Source organism: Entelurus aequoreus, linkage group LG10 (genome assembly GCF_033978785.1).
Source record: "Entelurus aequoreus isolate RoL-2023_Sb linkage group LG10, RoL_Eaeq_v1.1, whole genome shotgun sequence".
Lineage (NCBI taxonomy): Eukaryota > Metazoa > Chordata > Actinopteri > Syngnathiformes > Syngnathidae > Entelurus > Entelurus aequoreus.
Genome location: NC_084740.1, coordinates 32,150,158 through 32,169,392, shown reverse-complemented (window position 1 = coordinate 32,169,392; position 19,235 = coordinate 32,150,158). Strand labels below are relative to the sequence as shown.

Sequence of the window (19,235 nt, the reverse complement as noted above, 5' to 3'; positions counted from 1 at the left end):
TCTAAGAACTCCGGCTTCTTAGTGATTCTCAAAGCCCAAAAAAAGTCTGCGGGCTATAGAGGGTTTTCTATTCGGACTCCAGTACTATGGAATACCCTCCCGGTAACAGTTAGAGATGCTACCTCAGTAGAAGCATTTAAGTCCCATCTTAAAAAACTCATTTGTATATGCTAGCCTTTAAATAGACCCCCCTTTTAGACCAGTTGATCTGCCGTCTCTTTTCTGCTCTGCCCCCCTTTACTGTGTGGAGAGGTTATTAGGTGACCACAAATGATTCGCTAGCTGTTCAAAGTCGGGACCCGGGGTGGACCACTCTTCTGTGCATCAGTTGGTGACGTCTCTGCGCTGCTGACCTGTCTCCACTCAAGATGATCCCCTGCTGGCCCCACTATGGACTGGACTCTCACACTATTAACTAGATCCACTCGACGTCCATTGCACCGGTCGCCCGGGGGGGAAGGGGATGCCCACATCTGCGGTCCCCTCCAAGTTTTGTCATTCTAACTAGGGATGTCCGATAATATCGGACTGCCGATATTATTGGCCGATAAATGCTTTAAATTGTAATATCGGAAATTATCGGTATTGGTTTCAAAATTATCTGTATCGGTTTCAAAAAGTAAAATGTATGACTTTTTAAAACGCCACTGTGTACACGGACGTAGGGAGAAGTACAGAGCGCCAATAAACCTTGAAGCACTGCCTTTGCGTGCCGGCCCAGTCACATAATATCTACGGCTTATGACACACTCACAAGGGAATGCAAGGCATACTTGATCAACAGCCATACAGGTCACACTGAGGGTGACCGTATAAACAACTTTAACACTGTTACAAATATGCGCCACACTGTGAACCCACACCAAACAAGAATGACAAACACATTTCGGGAGAACATCTGCACCGTAACACAACATAAACACAACAGAACAAATACCCAGAACCCCTTGCAGCACTAACTCTTTCGGGACGCTACAATATACACCCCCTGCTACCACCTACCCCTGAACCCCGCCCCCGCCCCCAACCCCGCCCACATCAACCTCCTCCCAAATTCCAAGCTGCTGTTTTGAGGCATGTTAAAAAAAAATAATGCACTTTGTGACTTCAATAATAAATATGGCAGTGCCATGTTGGCACTTTTTTCCATAACTTGAGTTGAAGTTGTTCTCTTATTTTGGAAAACCTTGTTTAATGCATCCAGCGGGGCATCACAACAAAATTAGGCATACTAATGTGTTAATTCCACAACTGTATATATCGGTATCGGTTGATATCGGTATCGGTGATTAAGAGTTGGACAATATCGGAATATCGGATATTGGCAAAAAAGCCATTATCGGACATCTCTAATTCTAACCCATTGGGTTGACTTTTTTCTTGCCCTGATGTGGAATCTGAGCCGAGGATGTCGTTGTGGCTTGTGCAGCCCTTTGAGACACTTGTGATTAAGGGCTATATAAATAAACTTTGATTGATTGACTTTGAACTAATCGATATTATAATCGTCCATGTCTAAATTGCGATGCATCGAAAAATCTATTATTAACCCCCCCTCTAGTATTTATGAATGATTGCCGCCTTAGAGTGGAAATAAATAATTTAAATGGCGAGGGTTTCAAAATCAGAACGCAAACCAGTTTGTTTTTGTGCAAATCAGCTGTTAACAAAGCAAGCAGCGGCGCCTGATGAAAATATATTGGACCGACTCAATCCCTGCAGCAGTGCACTTTCTGCTTATTTGTCAGTTTGTTTCCTGGAGACACAAATGCGCCATCTTTCACGCCAGCAAGTCCTCTCTCTCGCTCTGTCACTCTTCCAGCCAGAAATCTCAGTTCCTGAGCCACGTAAAGAGAGCGTGTGCTCGCTTGGATGCCAAACAAATCAGATTTTAATTACCTTCCGCTCTGTAGGCGAAGGTGTGCTTGTCAGCAAGGGGATAAATAGCGAGGAAGGGAAACTTTGCTCATGGGGTGCAAAAGTTGACAACATTCCGCCCCGCGGATGCACACAAATGGTCGCATTAGCAAAAGGCAAATATTGGCTTTGTTCTCTCGCCGCTCTTTGTTGCACTGTTAGTGCTTTCTGCATGGAGGCAAGACTTTGAGCTGCTGCCTAGCAAGAGAAGGCATTTAATGCCTCACGGCTTTTAACTTCTGAAAGCTCTCGTTTGGAGCCTCTGGCGTAGACTTCTCACAGCCGGAGAACACGTGGCATATATCTACATTTGAAGCTAACAAAAGCACGTCATTGTAGCTTTTAGAGGTACTGTCACTGAGGTGCTAGTGCTGCTCTCTAGGGTGCATTTTGTGCCCATTTGTGGGTTTTAAGGACGTCACTGGAAAACTTCACATAAAAACAAACTGTCAACAAAAGTGGGAAAAGATTGCGGGGTCACGTTTGTATTTGCGTGTTTGTCCAAACCACATTCAGGTAAGCTTCACTTTCTGCAATCAGCAGCAGTGGCGGGCCGTGCGTTTCCCACCTAGGCCTTCAGTGATGTCCGACTTCAAAGATTACCTCTCAAAATACCATCATTTATGTCACCACATGACCTATGCTGGAGAAATACATTTACGTCCTACTGTGCATTGAATCACATCAACAGTGTATAAAAAGGAGTATTTTCTGGTGCATTTAAAAATAAATTAAAACGCATAAGCAGTTAAAACAAATCTTATGTGGTACTGTCAAAATTAAAATAGCAAATAACATATTAAAAGTGAAAAAATAAAATATTTGAACTCACAATTTGTAGCACCTATTCAACGCTGTTCCCCATTTCATCGCCAGAACAGCTGAGCTACCTTCCGGGTTTGGTCAAAATCGTCTCACAAGATGTAGTTTCTCTTTAAATATACTTTTTGAAAATGGCCTTGCAAAAATATACAGTATCTGCCACCTAATCAACGTTTTGTTCTCCTTCTCTGCTATCCCGGTCTGGCTACGGCACAACACTTCCTGCTTCCTGCTAAATTGAAACTTGTGAATGGATACTCAATTTGGAATGACAAGTGAGTATCCAATCACAGTCTCGTTAAAATCAGGCTATTTAGATAGGCTACTGTCAACAACTTGTGATTTGATTGGCTATCACAACTGTCTATCAACTCTGTGTTCTCAAATTCATCCGCTAACTGTCCCGGTGAGTATCCAATCACAGGACACGTAAATGTCATGTTCAACGTGAGGTCATCTAGAAGGCCTTACAACTCGTGATTTGATTGGCTATTGCAATTGTCTATCAACTGTATGTCCCCGTTCACTGACAATGCACGGACGCCCGCGTTGTTGATTCTGAAGGCCCCGGGCAGATTTGGTACAGCATGGCAACATAAGCTAGCTGAATTCTGATTAGATACAAACTAAAACTAAAAACAACAGCACTGGAAGGAGCATAATATGACATGAAGAGAATATGAATACTTTTAGATATTTAGGGAAAGTAAATAAAATAATAATTTTCTCTTTAATTATGATCATGATTTCTGGTTATGTTAGGCCATCAGAGAAGGCCTAACAGCGGTGTGCGCTCCGACAAGAAAAAGGCAGTCAACAAAATCATAAAAACAACAACAACATTGAACACATCCATCCATTTTCTACCGCTTGTCTCTCATTGCAGGGCCAACACAGATAGACCGTTTCTTTATAACACCAACATAAGACGAAAGACAATGCAGTACCAGGTGGATGACAGACCGAGGACAGACTGGAACGGTTTTCGATGTACGCCAGAAGCCGAGACAGCAGGAAACTGAACCTCTGCGAAAGGTTTGGTTTTCAATGGTTGGAAACAGTGTTAATCTTAAAATAAGATCAGATAAGATAATTCTTGTTGACTAAAAATATTTGTCTTAGTTATCGTCAACGACCTATTTTCCCCTGACTAAAAAAGGACGATAACGCAAGGGCCAATGCAAGTTGACGAAAACAAAGACAAAACTAATTGACAATTTACTCGACGAATAAAAACAAGACGGGCGAAACCCAATTGTATTTCATTTCGTCTTTAGGCGGGTGGTACGAGTTAGGACTCTATCCAATCACAGCTACATGTGGGAGAGGGGATCCGATCAGAACTACAATCTTTGTAAAGCGCAGTGTTTGGATTTTTCACTGAGAAACAAGACTACACTGTAAAAAAAAAAAAAAAAAATTCTGCACAATTTACGGTAAAATAGCGCCAGCTGTGGTTGCCAGGAATTCACCGTAAAAAAAAAAATCAATCACGATATATAAGACATTACGTTATGTTGATGTTGAAACCGTTAATTTTACAGTTAATAACGGTTTTTGCTTACAGTAAATTACTTATATAAACTAATATAATATATTGTTAACCTGTTTACAAAACAACCTATAGAATAACTGGCAGCTGTGGTTGCCAGAAAATTTACTGAAACAAAAATTAGGGCCAATTTTCGTGTTGCCAGTCAGACTATCCCCAGGTGCATGTCTTTGGAGGTGAGAGGAAGCCGGAGTACGCAGTCACGGGAAGAACATGGAAACTCCACACAGAAAGACCCCGAGCCCGGGAATCGAACCCAGGACCTTCTAACTGTGAGGCACAAGCGCTAACCACTGCTCTGTCACCAATACTAGTTTCTGCAAAATGCCGGTCTTTTTTCGAGACATGTGAGCGGTACATGAGGATTTGAACTTGAAAGTATTTGTACAACCTTTCAGTGGACAACTCACAACACGGCCTTCCGCAACATGTTCCTTCAAGTGAGCTATTAAAAATCAGCCTTAAATGCTCCGTATCTGTTAAAAAGCTGCATGCAATCAGTTCCAACACACTTAAACACACATGGTTGTTCAGCTTGTGTTTACAAAGCAGCGAGACCGCTTGTATCTTGAAATACTCGTAAGTTGAGGTACCACGGTACTTTTTAGTAAGGCACCGTTCACAATCATTATGAGAGACAAGAAGACACAAGTTTTTTGGGTATTTTTGCATTATGCATTTTTGCATATATATATATATATATATATATATATATATATATATATATATATATATATATATATATATATATATATATATATTTAATATATATATATATATATATATATATATATATATATATATATATATATATATATATATATATATATATATATATATATATATATATATATATATATATATAATATATATACTTGCAGTGTCTATATAAAACATATTACATATTGTTATGAAGGTGTCTGTTACTACATTATATATATACTTGCAGTGTGTATATAAAACATATTACATATTGTTATGAAGGTGTCTGTTACTACATTATATATATACTTGCAGTGTGTATATAAAACACATTACATATTGTTATGAAGGTGTCTGTTACGACATTATATATATACTTGCAGTGTGTATATAAAACATATTACATATTGTTATGAAGGTGTCTGTTACTACATTATATATATACTTGCAGTGTGTATATAAAACATATTACATATTGTTATGAAGGTGTCTGTTACTACATTATATATATATACTTGCAGTGTGTATACAAAACATATTACATATTGTTATGAATGTGTCTATTACTACATTATATATATATCAACTTGCAGTGGGTATATAAAACATATTACATATTGTTATGAAGGTGTCTATCACTACATTAAATATAGACTTGCAGTGTGTATATAAAATGTTGATGAAGGGTTTTAAGATTGTCTTAGAGCAGTGGTCCTCAACCTTTTTGTAGCTGCGGACCGGTCAACGCTTGAGGGGGGGTGGGGGGTATTTAATTTGTTTTTATTTTTTTTTTTTACATAAATACATACAATCATGTGTGCTTACGGACTGTATCCCTGCAGACCGTATTGATCTATATTGATATAGAATGTATATATTGTGTTTTTTATGTTGATTTCATAAAAATATATTTTTTTTTTTTTTTTTTTTTTTTTAATTCTTGTGCGGCCCGGTACCGGGCCGTGGCCCGGTGGTTGGGGACCACTGTCTTAGAGGCTTTGAAGGCTACAACGGTGACTTCAGTTAGCCGCATCTTCCAAACGTTTTTAATCATCTTTAAAATCCCCACCCTCCAACAAAAGACATGTCTTCTTGTCTCTCATAATGATTGTGAACGATAGGCAAAATTCCCCCCAAAAAGTGCAGTTCCCCTTTAAGTTTGATCGTCTTCTTGGCGCTCTGCCGGAGCCGCAGTCGATCCCAGCGGGGCCTGACCACAGCACTTCACTAAACTATCCAATCTCTACCGTGTTTATTTGTTTATCTGAGGCTTTTAGCCTTTTTTTTTTTTTTTTTAAGGTGTAAAACGTCGTAAATAAGATCTGTTTATTAGTGGGGGATCGCCGCTAGCTGTGCTTTAAAAAAAAAAAAACGACACCATATACATTCTGCCCACACAATCGAATGAATCAGATTCGCCAAATAAAAAGCATCAATCTAAGGAAGTCCTACTTTGTAGATGTTAGGATGAGTCAGACAGTACTCCATAACATAGACATCATCCCTAGCATATTCCTTAGGGGACCGAGATGCACTGCTGTGTGTTGTAAATACAACGGAACTAAGAGACTTCTGTTGACTAATGTGGATGGGTATTGATGAATGTGTGAATGTACCCCTCCATTACCTTTTAGTACTCCATTACCAGCTTCTTGATGATAACATAATGAGCATTGCTTGTTGTGACTCACTCCAAATAAACATAACATTTCTGTCCTTTTTCAACTCTAAATCTGAGAATACACATACTAAACTGTAAAAAAAATGTGTATTGGCACATCTCTAGCAACTGAATTTCATTTTGGCACAAGGTTCCTAAGCCGAAGACGACTCATTTGAGTAAGTAACAGGAGTGAGTTTTTAAGAAAATTGGCAAATACATGAAAATATAGCCACTAGGGTTGTACGGTATACCGGTATTAGTATAGTACCGCGATACTAATGAATCATGTTGGGTACTATACCGCCTTTAAAAAGTACCGGTCCCTCACCCAACCGCCCCCCCGTCATGTCGTGTCATTGCTGGTTTACGAGCAGACGAGCATGTTCAGCAGCGCACAATCACGAGTACTTACAAACGGACAATGTGTGTAGACAGAAAAGGGAGAACGGACGCATTTTGGCTTAAAAACTGACGATAAAGGTGAAGTTATAAAACTGAAACACCCTCAGGAATAGGTGCTCAAAGACATGGCTAGCTAGCTCGCGGTTAACGTCCGTTGGCAGTGTTTTAGCTACTTCTAAATCACTAATCCTCGCCTCCATGGCGACAAATAAAGTAAGTTTCTTACAAGTATCATCCCTGCAGTACGAGGAATAGCTAAACATGCTTCACTACACACAGTAGCTCGGTGAGGCCGTACCTGAATGCAAACAAATGCCATGGGTGGATCCACACCTGACATCCACTCTAATGATACTAAGTACAGGAGCGTATCTAGTCGATACTACTATGAAACATACGCCACACATACACATACACCCCCCAGCCCCCCCTCCAACCCAACGCCCTCGACGCAAATCCCATAGGGGTGATGAAAGGATGGTCAGCGCCTGAGAGCTGCGGCCCACCACCATGACCCCGCACTCCCTTCCCTCTGTTGCTAGATATCTCGAAATGTACATTGTAATATGCATATGTGCTTTGCTATGGAGGTTTTTTTCCCACTCCAGACTAGGCCCCCTTAGGAGCCCAGTCTGGATTGTATTTTTTTTACTCATCCTTCCCCAGCGTTTTACCTTTTTCCCCATCTTTTACGGGGCGCCTTGTGGCGACCCGTCAGCGTTCCTGTTCTGTAACCCTGTACACTGATTGTTTGTCTAATCTTGAACGGGTTTGTGCTGAAAACAATGTTTTGTTGTACTTGTGCAATGGCAATAAAGACCTATCTATCTATCTATCTATCTATCTATCTACTTAGCAAACTCATCCCGCGGGCCCGATCAGGTCGTACGTTTGACACCCTTGAATTAAAGTGTCTTTCCAGGGGGACACAGCAGGACTCAGCAACAAATTGTCCATAAGTCATTGAACATTTTTGTAATGATTATACAAATTTGATGCTATCTGTACTACAAGTATGCGAGCATGTTCACCACAACCCATAGGGGGTGCCACACATGTCATTTACAGTCATGCACAAAAAAGGAGAGCGTCTAAAAGAAACAAATTCATTTACCCAGTCCCAACAAGCGGCTTAGAGTAGTGTGCTGTGCATCATTTGTCAAACGCTAAGTAGGAGAAGACGCCAGCCTGATGACAGCTTCGGGCATTTGCCGCGGCGTATAAGACAGGCACCGAGACCCCGGTGAAAAGCATACGACACACACAAAAGCTTGTTTGTGCAGAAAGGAAGGGGAGTTTGGTGATTTGCTGACAAGCGCTATGCATGGGATGATTGCGACTGTCACTCAAAGCATCACACAGACACACACATGTTACACATACGCAGTATATTTCCACATCTTGGGGGCCGGGAACACATGATTGGTCATCAGGCAGAATCAAACAAAAGTGTTAATGCAGCTTGTCAGTCGGAGTGCAGTTCTTCCTATTATTCTCCTCTGTCCTGTTACACCATTATTCCTCCATTGTTGGTCGTCAAATGCCCGCAGCAACACTAAGTGTACGTTTTACCTTCAACGTTAGCAGCGTGCATAAGTCGCTGATGATTGGGGCTTTAGCGAACGCCGAGAGTCTTCCACTGCTTGGGAAATGCGAGAAGAATCAATGGGGATTGACTGGTACAGCGGATCGACTATGAAAGGTGAGGAAGAAGACTGCAATGTAGAACTGCACTCGACTAGATAAACATGCGGCCATGCTAAAAAATAACTTTGGACTGGACGTTATTTCAAATTAGCTGTTTTTTCCCCTTTGTTTTTCCCTTCTTTCTGTGGATGATTATTATTTAGTAGGGCTATGAATCTTTGGGCACCACATGATTCGATTCAATTCGTTTCTTGGTGGTAACGATTCGATTCAGAATCGGTTCTCGATTCAGAATGATTCTCGATTCAAAATCAATACTTTTTTAATAACATTGGGTGCCAAATCTATGATTAACTACATTCCTCCATGAAATAGATAAACAGCTCTATTAAGTTTCTATTTTACACTGCAACAACTGAAACCTAAGTAAGATTAAATATCTCAAGTGCTTATTTTCTGTTTGATAAGATAATTTTTCTCACTAAGCAGATTTTATGTTCGAGTGTTTTACTTGTTTTAAGGTTTTTGGTTCTAAATTATCTCAGTAAGATATTACAGCTTGTTGCTGAGATTTGATGACCTATATTGAGTAAAACATGCTTGAAACTAGAATATCAACTGTTGCAAAGCTGTGTCATCAACACTCATGAGTATAAAACTTCTTTTTCAAAGTAATCATTTCTTATTTCAAGCATGAAAAAAAAATCATATCATTATGTCAAGATAATGGCACTAGCATTTACTTAATTTAAGAATATTTTTCAACATATTGAGCAAAAAGGTCTCTTTTTTTTTCTACCAAGAAAAGTGCACTTGTTATTATTAGTGAGAATATACTTATTTTAAGGTATTTTTGGGTTCATTGAGGTTAGCTAATTGTACTTGTTTTGGAAAGTCTTGACAAGCCAAATGTTCTTGTTCTATTGGCAGATAATTTTGGTTAGTTCAAGTAAAATACCCCTAATTTAAAAAAAAAAAAAATTCTTGTTTTTGAACACTGACTTTTTGCTGTGTACTTAATGGACAATTGTCTTTTTGGTCCAGCTGGCCGGGGACATTTTTGTTCCGGTTTATTTGGGTGAGCACTCAATTACCGTAATTTCCGGACTATAAGCCGCACCTGACTGTAAGCCGCACCAGCTAAATTTAGGGGAAAATACAGATTGCTCCATATATAAGCCGCACCCGACTATAAGCCGCAGGGTTTTGATGTGTAATTACCGTAGTATATAGGGGTTCCTGCTACCACGGAGGGGATTGTCGGGACAGAGATGACTGTTTGGGAACGCAAAGCGTCCCATTTATTAACAATAAATCTTTCAATCATTCAATCAAACTTTCACATCTTTGACATGGCGAACAGCATTCGTGCAGAGTACAAATAATATAACGGTGCAAAGTAATACAAAGTGCTCGCCTGTACGTTATCAAAATAACCAGCCTACCGGTATATGAAAAGTCAGTCTTTAATCATTGTGTCATCGTCTTCCTCCTGCGTACTAAAACCACCGAAATCCTCTTCGTCGGTGTCGGAGAAGAACAGGCCATAAATAAGCCGCACCGTTGTATAAGCCGCAGGGAACAGAACGAGGGGAAAAAGTAGCGGCTTATAGTCCGGAAATTACGGTAGTTATTTGAGTTAAACTTCATTGAGTGATAGCGCTGCTATTACCGTAAATTCGGGACTATAAGCCGCTACTTTTTTTCCTATGCTTTGTACCCTGTGGCTTATAAAACGATGCGGCTAATTCATTGATTTTTCTTTGTTTAGGGTCATAATGTTTTGGATTCAACAAATAGTTTTCAATAGACACTGAAAAGCTGGGTTATTATTTGTGCTATGGCGCCATCTTTTTGATGAGTTTGTTCACTGCAGGTTCTCTGGGGTGAACGTCTACAGTATTTCCTTCTGTTTAGGTGTTTTGAACCGGAAGTACAAGTGTCGTTCCGTCTTCTAGTCGTCCATAGCGTTTTTACTTGTATGGATTCTTCATTCATCACTCAAAGCAACAATTTTAAGTTTTACAATATAACTAAAACTATTCACACTTCCTAAACCGTCCCGTTTGTGATGTCTGTAGGAAAGTTTTTGTGCATATTTTTGTGCATGCTATCGTACTAAAATCAAGCCAGCATCTTTAGCATTAGCTAATATACTAACACGTTTACGAGTATATTTGCTAGTGTACTGTAATTAACTTACAATGGCATTATTTTTTTATTGTTTCAGTTTCGTAAATTCACCAAAACGTCACTGTGGAGTTATTGAGTCTGTTTAGCTGATTGGAGAGCTAGCTTCCACAGCTACTGTGTCCATGACGATGACTTCTGTTTTGTTTGATCAGCCGTTTTACTGCCGTGTTACAGGCACCGTTTGGAAACAAATAAGGTACGTAAAACATTCATACAATCTTTCTGTGTAAATAACTAATTTCACAACGTAAACATCTGTGGTTTATAGTCCGGTGCGGCTAATATATGGAAAAAAAAATTTCTTCTGAAATTCAGTGGGTGTGCTAAATAGTTCGGAAAATATGGTAAGCGCTAAACACCAACAACAAAGGGACAAATCAAAACAAATAACAGCAATATATATAAACAATGTCTTCAAAAACTTCCACCACATCCCAAGTCAGACTGATCCAACCGGCGTGAGGAGTGGAAGTCATTATGAAGCTTCAGGAGTTCACAGGCAGGAGCGGCGAGAACTCAAGACCCTCACGCTCAATCAGTCACTCAGTCAGGTTCCAGCGGGCGCCATTCCTCTCACGTAGCTTCCTCCTTATTTAAGTAGGTCAAACAAATCCACTTCAAGCCTGACTTCCATGGGAACCTGTTCCACAGTCTGGAACCTGTTGTATAGGAGCCAGACCTGTGCTAAAGGTACGCGCATAGATAGGTCCACCGCTATGGTTTTGCATCATCAACATACTCATCAAGCTTTAAATAGGTTTAGGTTGAAGGGATTTTTGCAGGTGGTGTTTTTTTTATTACATTTTTTATATATAAATATATTTCAGTCCCACCTTTGCCTGGATGTTCTAGCATCTGACTGCAAGCAGGAACCGTGGAATTGGAATCATGTGTATGCGAACAAAGATTCAGCTGGAAGCTACGCACAAATCTCAGCGACTTCCCCTTGAAACACTAAGGACCTGATTTACTAAAGGCTTGCATGTGCTAAACTACACATGCAAACTTGAGAGCACCTCGCAAAGCTGATGTACTAAACCTGTGCAAAGTGGATAGCGTCTGTTAAGTGAGCAGAATAAGGCGTCGGTCGTCATTAGTATGCAAAATATATGCTGATCATCAAAACACCCACAATACTGGGAGGAGAAGATGCAAATATACGAGTACATACAGGACTGTCTCAGAAAATTAGACTATTGTGATAAAGTTCTTTATTTTCTGTAATGCAATTAAAAAAAAAAGTCATACATTCTGGATTCATTACACATCACCTGAAATATTGCAAGCCTTTTATTATTTTAATATTGCTGATTATGGCGTACAGTTTAAGAAAACTCAAAAATCCTATCTCAAAAAATTTGAATATTTCCTCAGACCAAGTAAAAAAAAAAGATTTATAACAGAAAAACAAAATCAAACATTTGAAAATGTCAATTAATGCACTCAGTACTTGGTTGGGAATCCTTTTGCACGGATTACTGTATCAATGCGGCGTGGCATGGAGGCAATAAGCCTGTGGCATTGCTGAGGTGTTATGGATGCCCAGGATGCTTTAATAGCGGCCTTTAGCTCATTTGCATTATTGGGTCTGGTGTCTTTCAGCTTCTTCTTCACAATACCCCACAAATTCTCTATAGGGTTCAGGTCAGGGGAGTTGGCAGGCCAATCGAGGACAGTAATGCCATGGTCAGTAAACCAGTTACTGGTGGTTTTGGCACTGTGGGCAGGTGCCAGATCATGCTGGAAAATGAAATCATCATCTCCATAGAGCTTTTCAACAGATGGAAGCATGTAGTGCTCTAAAATCTCTAGAAGCGTCTGACTTGGGCTATGGAAAAGAAGCACTGGACAGTTGCAGAGTGGTCCAGAGTCCTGTTTTCAGACGAAAGCAAGTTTTGTATTTCATTTGGAAGTCAAGGCGCTAGGAGTCTGGAGGAAGGCAGGAGAGGAGCAAAATCCAAGTTGCTTGAAATCCAGTGTGAAGTTCCCACAGTCAGCAATGGTTTTGGGAGCAATGTCAGCTGCTGGTGTTGGTCCACTGTGTTTCATCAAGTCCAGAGTCAATGCAGCTGTGTACCAAGAGATTTTAGAGCACTACATGCTTCCATCTGTTGAAAAGCTCTATGGAGATGATGATTTTATTTTCCAGCATGATCTGGCACCTGCCCAAAGTGCCAAAACCACCAGTAACTGGTGTACTGACCATGGCATTACTGTCCTCGATTGGCCTGCCAACTCCCCTGACCTGAACCCTATAGAGAATTTGTGGGGTACTGTGAAGAAGAAGCTGAAAGACACCAGACCCAATAATGCAAATGAGCTAAAGGCCGCTATTGAAGCATCCTGGGCACCCATAACACCTCAGCAATGCCACAGGCTGATTGCCTCCATGCCACGCCGCATTGATGCAGTAATCCGTGCAAAAGGATTCCCAACCAACTGAGTGCATTAATTGACATTTTCAAATGTTTGATTTTGTTTTGCTGTTATAAATCTTTTTTTTTTACTTGGTCTGAGGAAATATTGTAATTTTTTTAGATAGGATTTTTGAGTTTTTTTAAGCTGTATGCCATAATCAGCAATATTAAAATAATAAAAGGCTCGCAATATTTCAGTTGATGTGTAATGAATCCAGAATGTATGACATTTTTGTTTTTTTAATTGCATTACAGAAAATAAAGAATTTTATCACAATATTCTAATTTTCTGAGACAGTCCTGTATACATACATACACTCTTGCATATAATCACGTTTCATCAAACACATATTAACGCTGTTGCCCTACGGTGAATGGGTAACGCATGGAAAACGGTGCCTCCGATCCAGACAACCCCGTGCGTATGGCTTACGTCATCACAACATTCCATTTCGGCAGCACTGTTCCGGTGATCAAAGTTTGTCTTTTTTTGGGCCAAATTTCCGGTGCATCACTAGTCAATAGTGTCATGATGCCCATTTTTCCCATGGTCTGTGAACACACCGTGTCGGCAGAGAATAAAGAAATGTTGTGTGTCCAGGAGTGAAACACGGAGGCAGACGTGTGTGCACGGAGGAAAAACTTGTTGGAATCGGGCCTGTTGTCGGACTTAGTGTGTCTTCTTCTGGACGCTACAGTACATTATATTACTTTATTTTGTTAGGTGTGGCGGCTAATAGGTTGCTGTGGCGCACCGCCACAATCAATTACATTGAGGGGAAACCCTTGCACGTGCATGAGCAGCATCCTGCACAAACAAAAAAAACACAATTTGTCTTACTGTCATCCATGTCGGGCACAAGGGTGATTCTGGCGCTGGGGAACCGTCCTCCCAGGCGCCCCCCCATGGGCATGCTGAGGGTGATGTTGAAGCTCTCCTCCTCCTCGTACAAGGAGTCGTCGATGATCACCACTCGGCAGGGCTTCTCCACCTCGTCCTTGTCGAAGCGCAAGATGCTGTGGTGGTCCTCCGGGCGAGAGATGTAGTCCGAGTAGGACAGCACGGTGGTGGGCACGGTGCCGGTGGCTGACACTGGAAGGAGAGACGGGAACATGGGAAGTATTCACAGCGTTTCACTTTTTCCTCATTTTGTTATGTTACAGCCTTATTCCAAAATGGAATAAATTAATTTTTGTCCTCAAAATTCTACAGACAATACCTCATAATAAGTAAAAGTAAAAGTAAAAGTAAAAAGTATAAAGTGACTAGTGAACTGACTAGAGAGGAGTAATGCTGGTTCCCTCAGCACACTGGGAACCAGCATTACTCCTCTCGAGTCAGTTCACTAGTCACTTTATACTTTTTACTGTCTCGTTTTTTCACATTGCCTCTTAGAGTGGTCCTAGGCCATATTGCATATTGTGTATATTGTGTTGTTTTTGTATATTGTGTGGTTTCTTCTTTTTTTTTTTAAATGCAAAGCACCTTAGGGAAGCAACCTAAATTTCGTTGGACCTGTACCTGTACATGCACAATGACAATAAAGATCATTCATTCATTCATTCATAATGACAATGTGAAACGTTTTTTTTTTTTAATTGGCTGATTAAAGCCAACACTTCCCACCCAACCTGATGGAGCTTGAGAGGTGCTGCAAAGAGGAATGGGTGAAACTGCCCAAAGATAGGTGTGTCAAACTTGTGGCAAAATAAAATAAAAAAATAAAATAAAATTAAATTAAATTAAAAAAATTAAAAAAACTTGCGGCATCGTACTCAAAAAGACTTGAGGCTCTAATTGCTGCCAAAAGAGCATCAAGTATTGAGCAAATGTGAATTAAGTGAATTATATTTATATAGCGCTTTTCTCTAGTGACTCAAAGCGCTTTACATTGTGAAACCCAATATCTAAGTTACATTTTTAAACCAGTGTGGGTGGCACTGGGAGCAGGTGGGTAAAGTGTCTTGCCCAAGGACACAGCGGCAGTGACTAGGATGGCAGAAGCAGGGATCAAACCTGGAACCCTCAAGTTGCTGGCACGGCCACTCTACCAACCGAGCTATACCCCCCAAATGCTGCGAATACTTATGTACTTTTTCAGTTTTACATTTTTAAAACATTTGCAAAAATGAAAAAACTTTTCACATAGTCATGGGGTATAGTGTGTAGAATTTTGAGGACAAAATGTATTTATTCCATTTTGGAACCAGGCAAAAAGGCTCCAATTGTCACCAGCCAACAGACCAGTCAGTTTATGTGTACTCAAAACTAAATACTTAAAGATCTGCTTGACTTATCAATCCAAAACAAGTTATCCATCCAATTGTACACAGTAAAAATGACAATTGATAACACAGAAAAATTCTGGCGAGTGAGCTACCAGTTTTTTTTAACTTAAAAATGTACGATGTTTTTCACAGCATATTACTGTAATTGGAAAAACAGCCAGTTTTTTACGGTAAAATTCTGGCAACTGATCTCTCAGTTTTTACCATTTACAAAATTGGTGCTGATTTTCCTTTTTTTCAACGCAATGTTCCATTCTATCAAAAAAAAAACCTTTCCATTAGGGATGTCCGATAATGGCTTTTTTGACGATATCCGATATTCCGATATTGTCCAACTCTTAATTACCGATACCGATATCAACCGATACCGATATATACAGCCGTGGAATTAACACATTATTATGCCTAATTTGGACAACCAGGAATGGTGAAGATAAGGTCCTTTTTTTTTAAATTAATAAAATAAAATAAATAAATTAAAAATATTTCCTTGATTAAAAAAGAAAGTAAAACAATATAAAAACAGTTACATAGAAACTAGTAATTAATGAAAATGAGTAAAATTAACTGTTAAAGGTTAGTACTATTAGTGGACCAGCAGCACGCACAATCATGTGTGCTTACGGACTGTATCCCTTGCAGACTGTATTGATATATATTGATATATAATGTAGGAACCAGAATATTAATAACAGAAAGAAACAACCCTTTTGTGTGATTGAGTGTGAATGAGTGTAAATGGGGGAGGGAGTTTTTTTGGGTTGGCGCACTAATTGTAAGTGTATCTTGTGTTTTTTATGTTGATTTAAAAAAAATAAAAATATAATAATAATAATAATAAAAAAACAACAACCCGATACCGATAATAAAAAAAAAGATACCGATAATTTCCGATATTACATTTTAAAGCATTTATCGGCCGATATTATCGGACATCCCTACTTTCCATAAAACCACCGTACATTTTACAGTAAAATTTGGGCGATTGAACTGCCATTTTTTTTTACTGGTTTTCCATTTACAGTAATATGCTGTAAACACCACAGTACATTTTACTGTATAATTAGGACGACTGAGGTGCCAATTTTTAACACCATAAAATGTACATATATTTTTCATTACACTCTACGTAAAAAACACAAACAAATTGAATGCATATGCAATTGTGTAATATCATTGAGCAAATCCATCTACATTTATATTCATATATTATGCACCTCATAACTGTGGCCCTTAATTAAAAGGAGTTCCACACCCCTGGCCTATACAGTTAATTACAGTCAATCAGGTTTTATGACGGTGACAGTTTGACCCTGGAACAGATTAATTATATTTCCTGTATTTCCTATGGGTTGTTTTTTTGATGAAATATAGATTTTTGTTTATCACCGTTCGGTCTTATTTCTTCTCACATGACATATTAGATCTTATTTCATTTTATGTTTCGGTTCGACATCTGCCGTGTGGATTTTATGATATTCCTCAAGCGTACCATAATAATGCAATGATGCCGCCATGTGTTTTTTTTTTTTTGGGTTGTTATATACAGTATCTGTAAGCTCTGGAGAACACTATTCTTGGAAATGAGAGCGCCTGCCAAGCTCTCCCAATATATCCAAGTGGGAAATGTGCACGCTTTGCGGTGTAAAGCTCACAACATTATTTTACCTTGCTGGGTGAAGCAGACCACCATGAGCTCCTGACTGACATCTCCGCTACGCCTCACGGGCACCATCAGCTCGCCGGCGTCCTCCTCGATGTTGTACGTGGCCGATGGGATGAACACGGCCGACTCTGAAAGTAGGGAGGGGCGGGGGTGGATTCCAATTGAATATGATGGAACCACAACTTTATCATCTTCTGTTTTTTTCAAGGGACAACAGTCATGGCTTGATTTGGTTTCGACGTTCTTAAAAAAAGTAACTTTAGGTCTACACTTATGCACAAGTTCACATGTCCGAAAAGAAGTTGGATGAAGCACAGCTTATTTAATAATACCTCTTTCCCGTGTTTTAGCAATGACTCATAGCTTGATCATTTCTTGTTTAAAAATAATAGTATTTCCCCATGGGGGGAATGCATAACAACACATTGCTTATGCAGCGATGAAAAAAAAAGAAAAAAAAAACAATAAAAAAAGAAGCTAAATGAATAGATAGTCATGGTCAAAAGTTTACACTTGTAAAGAACATAATGTCATGGCTGTCTTGAGTTTCCAATAATTTCTACAACTCTTGTTTTTTTTGTGATATATATGGACAGCTCAATTTTTGTTCCATCTGACCACAGAATTTTCCGCCAAGTAGGTCTTATCTTTGTCCATGTGATGTCAGATGAAACAAAAATTGAGCTGTCTGGCCACAATACCCAGCAATATGTTTGGAGGAGGCAGTACGGTTGAACAGGGGTTAGTGCATGTGCCTCACAATACTAAGGTCCTGAGTTCAATCCCGGGCTCGGGATCTGTCTGTGTGGAGTTTGCATGTTCTCCCCGTGACTGCGTGGGTTCCCTCCGGGTACTCCGGCTTCCTCCACTTCCAAAGACATGCACCTGGGGATAGTTGATTGGCAACACTAAATTGGCCCTAGTGTGTGAATGTGAGTGTGAATGTTGTCTGTCTATCTGTGTTGGCCCTGTGATGAGGTGGCGACTTGTCCAGGGTGTACCCCGCCTTCCGCCTGAATGCAGCTGACCCCGAAAGGGACAAGTGGTAGAAAATGGATGGATGGATGGATGTTGGGAGAAGAAAAAGTGAGGCCTTAAATCCCAGGAACACCATACCTACCGTCAAGCATGGTGGTGGTAGTATTATGCTCTGGGCCTGTTTTGCTGCCAATGGAACTGGTGCTTTGCAGAGAGTAAATGGGTCAATGAAAAAGGATGATTACCTCCAAATTCTTCAGGACAATCTAAAATCATCAGCCCGGAGGTTGGGTCTTGGGCGCAGTTGGGTGTTCCAACAGGACAATGACCCCAAACACATGTCAAAAGTGGTAAAGGAATGGCTAAAACAGGCTAGAATGAAGGTTTTAGAATGGCCTTCCCAAAGTCCTGACTTAAACGTGTGGACAATGCTGAAGAAACAAGTCCATGTCAGAAAGCTAACACATTTAGAGGAACTGCACCAATTTTGTCAAGAGGTGTGGTCAAAAATTCAACCAGAAGCTTGTGGATGGCTACCAAAAGCGCCTTATTGCAGTGAAACTTGCCAAGGGACATGTAACCAAATATTAACATTGCTGTATGTATACTTTTGACCCAGCAGATTTGGTCACATTTTCAGTAGACCCATAATAAATTCATAAAAGAACCAAACTTCATGAATGTTTTTTGTGACCAACAAGTATGTGCTCCAATCACTCTATCACAAAAAAATAAGAGTTGTAGAAATTATTGGAAACTCAAGACAGCCATGACATTATGTCCTTCACAAGTGTATGTAAACTTTTGACCACGACTGTATGTTGATAAATCACAGAATAAGTAGAGGAAGGAATTAAAATAAGGGGTAAGAACTGACACATTATTTATAATACACATAAATATACTTAATATGTAAATAACTTAAATAATTTGAAAAGCACCCAGAGAGCGCAGACCTCCGCCAGGTCCTACCTCCCAATTGTTAAA

General features: G+C 39.8%; 1 protein-coding gene across 2 annotated transcripts in view; it reads right to left on the bottom strand.

Annotated features, from left to right (window-relative positions):
- frem2b (FRAS1 related extracellular matrix 2b) overlaps positions 1-19,235 on the bottom strand; it is a 240,519-nt gene that overhangs the window by 82,541 nt on the left and 138,743 nt on the right. For both annotated transcript variants that reach the window (XM_062060536.1, XM_062060537.1), the window contains exons 5-6: positions 17,273-17,398; positions 14,157-14,408 (exon numbers count right to left, since the gene is read on the bottom strand). In XM_062060536.1, coding sequence (XP_061916520.1) covers positions 14,157-14,408; positions 17,273-17,398 — 378 coding nt within the window. The remainder of the gene's footprint in view (positions 1-14,156; positions 14,409-17,272; positions 17,399-19,235) is intronic.